General features: G+C 43.7%; 1 protein-coding gene across 1 annotated transcript in view; it reads left to right on the plus strand.

Annotated features, from left to right (window-relative positions):
• Positions 1–4,288: 4,288 nt before the first annotated feature.
• LOC122385822 (serine-aspartate repeat-containing protein F-like) overlaps positions 4,289–8,174 on the plus strand; it is a 9,730-nt gene continuing 5,844 nt past the window's right edge. Inside the window, exon 1 of the mRNA XM_043374398.1 lies at positions 4,289–4,324. Within this exon, the coding sequence (XP_043230333.1) occupies positions 4,310–4,324 (15 nt within the window). The 5' untranslated portion in view covers positions 4,289–4,309. The remainder of the gene's footprint in view (positions 4,325–8,174) is intronic.

Genomic DNA, 8,174 nt, shown 5'->3' on the forward strand with positions numbered 1-8,174 from the left:
GTGTACGTGAAGGCGCCGCACACGCTAGACGAGCTAAAAAAGGCCATCAGAGGAGCCATACGCGGGATAACCATGGAGACATGCGCCCGTGTAGCTCAGGAGACCATGAGGCGCGCCACCACGTGCGCTGAGCACAAAGGCTGTCATTTGAGCATCTAAAAAATGAGCGCATAGCTAGAGTATGGGAAACTGATTCGGTATGTGAATATAAAGACGTGCAAATGATATGCGAATAAATTTGCAAGCTTTGTGCTTTCCAGCGATATTTGTGTTTTTTACGTATGTTTTTAACTTACGGAGCTATTTACAAAACAAATATGTACACTTTTTGTGAGACACCCTGTATGTGTGATAGTCCCTGCGCTCTTCGATATACATACCAAATTTTAGATCAATACCTCTTTTTTTGGCCAAGTTATAGCGAAAAAAACTGTTAAGAATTGATGACGTCAAATTTTTGAACTCAATTTTTAGCAATTCTAGACCTCGTAGCGCAAAACAAAGACCACCATTGAACTCCCCGTGACGAGCTGCATCGAATCGGTACCCATGTTATGCAAAAATATCAACTTTGAAATTTGACCTAATTTGACCTGACCTTGACCTGACCTTGACCTGACCTTGGCCAAAACGTGACCTAAGCTGGCCCAAAAGTCTGCCTGACCCACATAATCGCATTTGTCATGTAAAATGGACCATAAAACATGTATCACACGACACTTTCATATTGTGACCCCCCAGTGACCTGACCTCTGTGACCTGACCTGGTATCAGTGGCCTCAAATAGCAAAATATGTATTTGAAGAACATTTCCCCATCGATGATTTTCAATGAAATGCATTTTACTCGATTTTACAACGCATTTCTTGAAATGCCTGTAAACGGTGAAAATTCGACCTTTGACCTGATCTGTGACGTCATCGGTTTGACTGAGGTCAATGAAATTGGGTCACAAGGTAGTTCCCCGTTGGGGCTATCCAACGCCATTTACCGCTTGTCGCTATGTTGCTTGGTTCTCGAGATCTTAGGGGGGGGCAAAATGCCCCCCCCCCCCATCAGACCGCGTTGCTCGGCAGACCCCATCAGGGCGCGGGTTAATTGAACACAAGAGGCAACATCATTGTAGGCCTATATACGGCCTTCATTGTTAGACGTTGGTATAGTTATCGCAACAGCAGTTGAGTAGGTATTCGGCAATAGGCATAGCGTAGTCTATAGTGATATCATGCGTTACGTGCCAGGCTTGATTGAGCGGCCTAATAAACGGTCATTTCGATTAAGCAGCGTATTTGCTCATTACATTATGTAACAAATATAATAGTAAATAAACAATTTCTTCTTCTGTGATAGTCTGTTTTAGGACCTCTTGCTCGTGCCGTACAACCAACACGGTTTTCCTTTCTTCAAGTATGTATTGTAAGTTTACCAATAGAATCCAAGAGTGATAGACAATCGGCCGAGACTTTGAATAACAGTACGTCCGGCCACTACGGCGGCTGGCTTTCGAATCCCTCCTGCTCGGCGTCGGCGTCGGCCGCTACATCCAAACGTCACACACATGCATCATACATACAGATGTACGTCATATCATAGCACCGATCAGAAGTGGGCCAGAACAGGCGTCACAGGGGAGGAGCGAGGACCATAGGAGTGAATTTCGTTACACATTAACCGTTTTCACGACGGCCATCTGGTACACATTTGGTGCACATCTGGTGCAGATTAGGTGCGGATTTGGTCAAATTAGGTTCAGTGTGTCTCTTAGTAGCTATCAGCTAGGTTTGCACTAATTGCTTATATGCCTACTTTGTCATATTATCAGAGGGCATCATCGAGTAAAACACTGAAATAAATTCATAAAATGAAGATATATCAGCTGTAAAAGAGATTAGGTGCAGTTTTGGTCAAATTAGGTGCATTCGCCGGATAGCCCGTCGTGAAAACGGCTATTGTCTTCAAGTAGGTAAATATAGAATTGTATACATAGATGGACATAGTGATTGCGCTACCAACCGCCCTTCGTCACTTAAAGGGAGATAATGAGCTTTCTTTTTTCTTAAATAAAATTTACTCGACATCTATACTATTTCTACTGTAGTTTCTATAAAATATGAAAATTTCCTAGCACATTTTCGTATGTGAAAAAAGTTTTTATTTTTGCAAAAAAGAAGCAGTACTTGCAGTACTTGTAACACCCACCGAAATGCGTTGTCCTTCTCTATAAAAAAGTCGCAGTATATGGCGCTTTTGTTTCAAACAGCGACGCTTGGGTTTTTGTTTATGTTATCGCCTTGTCGTTGCTTGGTTGTAAAGATTCTAACTTGAATTAGAGTTAATTCGGTTTAGAATTAATTAGATTCTAATTCGGGGGTACATAGTGCCTACTCTTCTTTGCTTCCAAGTATTAGTTTGCGCCACAAATGAACGGCATGCGCCAGATACGCAGCCAAATCTTGCGATTGCGACTACGAAATTCATTATTTTGGCGTCAGAGCCTGAAGCGAAAAATACAAGCATATTTATTTCAAAAGGACTTCAGGTTTGTCGAACGGTGTTATGAGAATTTTGATAACAGTACTGCATAAGTTTTTTCAGTGATGCCGCAAAAGTGTTGTATCTATCTTCTTTTATTGTGCAGTCGGCGGGACCGATTCAAAATTGAGTCGTTGCTACTAAAATAGCAGCATATGGCGTCAGATGATGAACAGGAAAAATAGTTGCGTAAATTTAGACATAAACCACCCCCAAACCATGAATATCTTTTGAAGGCACTATAGACGACCATTAACTAACTAGATGTGATGAAGATCAAATGTAAGGAATACGCTCATTTTACAAAATTACATGCAAGTACCAAAAAGTGATGTAAGTACTTATTCAACGGTCATTTTCAGCGCTCCCCGCTAACGTGACTTCAAGTTGAGATATTTGCGGCAAGGTACCGAATTGAGCAAAATGGTTTTAATTTACATTATAACTTGTTGTGTTTTGTCAGAAAATGGTCCTAACTCAGATTTTGTGGAAAAAGGTCATTATCTCCCTTTAAGAACATTTTAATGCCTTATGATTTTTTTTGCAGTTTTAATGTGTACCTGTGCCTTCCTGTTCTCTTATACAGCGTCAATAGCGAAAAGAGAGCCATTGTCAATTTGATTTTTCTCTCTAGTGTGATATCCTTAGTGCAGTAACAGTAAATGCAGGGCCGGGCCCAGGGACAGCACAATGAAGGATGAAGCATACCTAATAGATAGCGAAGGGATAGTGGACGCTGCTTACGAAAACATTTTCATACTATGCTGGTGAAACCCACACCTTTTCTGCTCATTTAATTTGAAGACAACGATCAGATAAATGAGTGACAGATCTATCTGTTAACTAAAATTTATTGGCAATTTTTTCTAATGTCTGATAAATAAGATGATTCCAATGGATTGTAATGCATACCGGGTTTCTCCAAGTGCAACGCCTTATCTAATTTTAAAATTACGCTAGGTATAGAAATTCAAACTGGCGTTAATGAGTAAAAAGCGTGATGGTCCAAACTAAACCATTCGATTCGGTATGCACTGCAATAATAAGACCTAGGGGTGGCTGTTTACCTTCCAACGGCAATGGCATGTCTTTCAACTCGTGCAAATTTGTAGCGTGCAACTGCAACTTTACAGTTTTGGGCAGGCTTCCCACATACGAAAATCATGTTCAAGGATAATTACACACGGGAATATTATTATTGATACCGATGAACATGTGCCTAATACTTTCCTATAGCCGAAAATTCGGATTTCCGCAACACCCAAGGAAAAAGGCAGCGAACACCTTTCACCGTGACTATCTAAGTAGCCAGTAAGGCACGCTCGGACTATCGGACGCGTAAGGAGGCGGGGACAATTGCGTGTGATCTGTACAGAGCTCCCGGTGACTAGTCCTCGCGTCGCTCCCGGGTAGCGGGCCGACACGACGCCAGTGTGTCCGGCACGGCACTCCCGCCCGAGTCGGCACGCAAAACACGCCGCGGAGTTTTCGGGCGAACGGCCTCGCCACACCACACGGGTTCTCCAGCAGGCGACACCGCTGAACAAACTGCACATCGCCGCGCCGGTAGGAAAAAACTCGCTCGAAAAACTGTCGAAACAATGCCGCGGTCTTACGTGACGGGGCTGGTCATTACCCGGATTTCAGCCGTTCCTCGTCCATGTTAGGGGCCGAGTGCCGTCGTACCATGGCCGGCAGCCTGCACGCGGCGACGACGCGAGGTTATAAAGGGGACGCGGCAGCCCCGCGCGTGCAGTGGGACACAGGAAAGCGCACCATGAAGCTGGTCTTGGTGAGTGTTAGGAGCGCCCGCGCCTCGTGCCGTAGGTGCTTGCGCCGCTTTTCAATGTGGTGGGTTCGCTGTGCTCTATGTAAGTGCCTGATAGAATAGGTGGAGCGTTGTGAAAATGTCAGATGAGCTTTTCAGCGGCGTCCGATCCGAACGGTGCCGTAAAGTTTCTGTGTAGTACTGTACTCGCATGCATGCGCTACTCAACTGTGTTTCGTTTTTAGCGAAAGGTATCCACCGAAATTGGAATCATTACTTCAGGTGAACTTCCCAAGTTCAGGGAGGTGCTTTTAACAATGAGGGAGTGCTCGAGCACCCTCAACACCCCTAATTCTCCACCCTGCATGCCAGTTGTGAGCGCATCGATTTATGTAGTGCGCTAAGAGTCAGCCTGCGCATTTGTTGGTAATCCCTTGGAAATTTCCTCTTGCTTCCTCTCATGAGATGTGAAGCTAAATATGTAACTATGACGTAAGGCATGTCCTCTGTAATGTCATCTAAAGAAAATAATGTGGTCTGGATTGCGTAACGCCGGTTTGGCACGTTCACATAACCCCGTCTATCAGCTTTAAATCATTGAAGCTGGAAGTACTCTGCCACCTTTACGGATGCTTGCGATCGTGAAGGAGTTTGATTATTGACGTCAGTAATACCTCTTACATAATAACTGGTAGCCATGTACCTACGTTTCAGTCCCAGTTAATCTCGAACATTCTTGGAAGAGCGATTTGGAGAGCAGGACACTGTTCAGAACTTCAGACGTTAAGACGTCATAGATGACCGTAAACTCACTGTTTGATCTTGGGGAGGGCTGATACCCCTTTGCATTTTGCAAGCAAGTGATTAAGACAGGACAGGCCATCCCTTGCGTATTGTTGTAATCAAAACAGATAAAAAAATAAATGTGTGAATTTTATGAAAGGATAAGTTATTTTAAAAAGTTCAAGCGCTCTTTTTCAATTGTTAGCCGATTGCTTTGCAAGCTATGCGTAGTTTCACCAGAAAAACTATATACCGAGATTTTTTTCTTCTAAATATATGATTAAGCCTTTCAAATAGTTGTTTTCTTCTTACCGTGAGGGGCCTGACATTGGCGAGATCGCATCTTACCTATTTCCCGGCTACAGCAATTTATTTTTCATCACATTCGCTGAGCTTAGTTTACGTGTCTTCGAATTGGGACCAATTAAGCACTGCGAAAAAAATCTTATCTTTCGGGTCCAAAGTCTGAGAATGTTTTTTTTTACAAAAGATAAGTCAATGTGATATTGCTACTAATTATACTTCTGACAAAATTATACGATCAGGAACATTGTCTTTTCTTGGCATTTCATATACAATGAAGGTTTTGCATTTTCTTTTTATCTCCCGAAACGTCACCTTGACTTGAAGCTTGGTTTGAGCACTTGTGTGTTGCTCCGCTTAAAGTTTTTTTTTTTAATACATGGGACTCTGAATCTCGCCTTAAACGTAAAACGGTCAAAACGGTGTTTATTTTCAGTTTGATATACGCCTCTTTAAAAAAAATGCAGCTTTCGCTTGACAGGTTACAAAGTTTTTCCATGACAGCCCCCTAAAACTTTAGCTTGTATCTTGCAGGGTGACAGGTGTATATGCGATATGCATCGTTTTCAGTGTTTTCCTCAACTTTCACTAGTTCTGCTATATAGGTTGCATGTATAAGTTTTTTAAGCCTTATGGAGGTAGCAGATGTTTTCAAACTGAGCTGGCAAATTATTTTTATTGATTTATTAATGTTTCTGACCCACTAAGTTCGATCGGCTCGACATTTAAAAACACATGACAAATAACTTCGTAATTACCAGTGACTCATGAACACGCATTTGTGCCAGACAATGCGTTGCAGGCTTAGTGCTGACTAAGTTTTCCTCAACGCAAAACATTCACTTCCACATGGTATCTAGAATCTATGGAACTTCCCAGGGGCCTTTCATTGCTCACCTCTAAAACGAAATGCGGTCGGCTAGCATGCAATTATAACGGCCTACGTAGCTGCACAGAAGTGAATGGCGAGGCGATTTGCAATACACTTAGAAGGGGAGCACACGACTCTATCCTACAGAAGAAAAGCTTCCCGTATATTTCAGTGACGCCTTGCCCTACAGTCGTTGGAACATCGAATTTGGTCCATGGCCATTCTATGCGTTCTGTAAAAAGCGGAAGCATTTATCTTACAAATCTTATTCTAACCACTTTCGTTTAATAGTGTTCATCGGTTAATCCTATTAGTGGCAGGCTCCTGGCTACCCCTATTAGTGGCAGGGGGGGGGGGGGCTGTTTACGACCCCCCTTGATATCTCGAGATCTAACGGGTCGATTTTCAAAATTCAAACGGCATTCGATTTCGCTCAACGTGATCTACATTTCTAAAAAATAAAAATTAAAAAATGTCAATAGTAGAGGGCAAATTGCAGATACATTTTAGACTGTTTATCACGGCCAGGTTTCTGAACCAATCTTAACGCATCTTTTGCCGATCGATAGAGAATGAACCAGGAATTCACATGGATCCTAAAATATGCATTTTCAAAAATCATAGGCGGATACAGACACTGGCGGATCCAGACTTGCGTTTTGGGGGGGGCCAACTCCTGCAAGTAACCAAACCTAGGGTACCCCCAAATCCTGTTTTCTCATCGGATTTAGGCCACTTATTTTTTCGTCACAGCCCTGAAACGATAATTTTTTAAACTAAAAATAAAAAAAAATATAGAAATGGTAGCCCACCCAACCCGAGCCTAAATATTACTTTGAAAACACTTCAAATTGCTTTTGTCGACCAGTTAGCCCGCTCCGGGTCGGTGCTTGGCGCAGCTTTCGCGGGCTGGGAGGTGTCGGTTGGACCCCCTGCCGTTCGACCCCTGATTAAGCTAGAGCTCGCGGAAAAAACAGGTGTGTTGCCCGTGAGTGACGAGACGAAGCCGATGATACCCGATTTTAAGGTCCTTGGTCATTGGTTGACCTTCCAGGGCGGTGTTTCACGGTCGTGCCGACAGCCGCTGCCAGCGCATTCCGCGAGCTAAGGTCAACCTTCGGTGGTGTTGTGGGTATAGTATAGGCTTGTTGATGTCTCCATTGAAACCAAAAGTGCCATCAGCGCTGGCAGCGGCTGGCAGCGTGCCGTGAAACACCGCCCAGGTCAGGTCACAGACCCAAAAGACGGGAAAATCAGGACCTGTCAGAACCTCCTAAAGTAAGGCTGTAATAGATTTGTTTTGGTGCTGATCACAAATTTCATGATAGTTTGGATCATAGATTATGTCTTCATGCGTTTAGGCCATGTCGGGGCAGGTCAGGTCAGGTCAACCAGTAGGGGTACTTATGGGCGTCCGTATAGCAGGTGTCCACTACCACTGGCAGCTACGTTACATGATACGAAGGCATCAAAACTACTTCGTAAATATTCAAATGGTTGCAAAATGCTAAATTCAAAATCGGCTAAACGAAACTATCCTAGAAACATGCTAAACTCGGAAAAGTGCACCGAGGTCATCAAAGGTCAATGACCTGACTTGACCGTAAGGTGACATTGGCATCCACCCTAATGCATGGGAGCAACATCATATCCTGTAAAAGCGCGGATAATGTGAGCCGACATACGCCGAATCGCGATTCCGGCCAAACATGGCCTCCAACATGGCCAAACATATGATGCGTTCGGAGAGGCACATTCCACGTGGAATCCGTTGAATATTCCATGCGCGCGGAATATTCCCGGAGATTGGCCGTTCAGAGAGATACGCCTCCGAACGCGGCACGGGGAATATTCCCGGGGACGGTGAAATATTCCATGCTCTCCGAACGCACGGATAGTCTCGAGATATAGGCCACA

This window comes from Amphibalanus amphitrite, unplaced genomic scaffold, assembly GCF_019059575.1.
Source record: "Amphibalanus amphitrite isolate SeventyFive unplaced genomic scaffold, NRLGWU_Aamphi_draft 000232F_arrow, whole genome shotgun sequence".
NCBI lineage: Eukaryota > Metazoa > Arthropoda > Thecostraca > Balanomorpha > Balanidae > Amphibalanus > Amphibalanus amphitrite.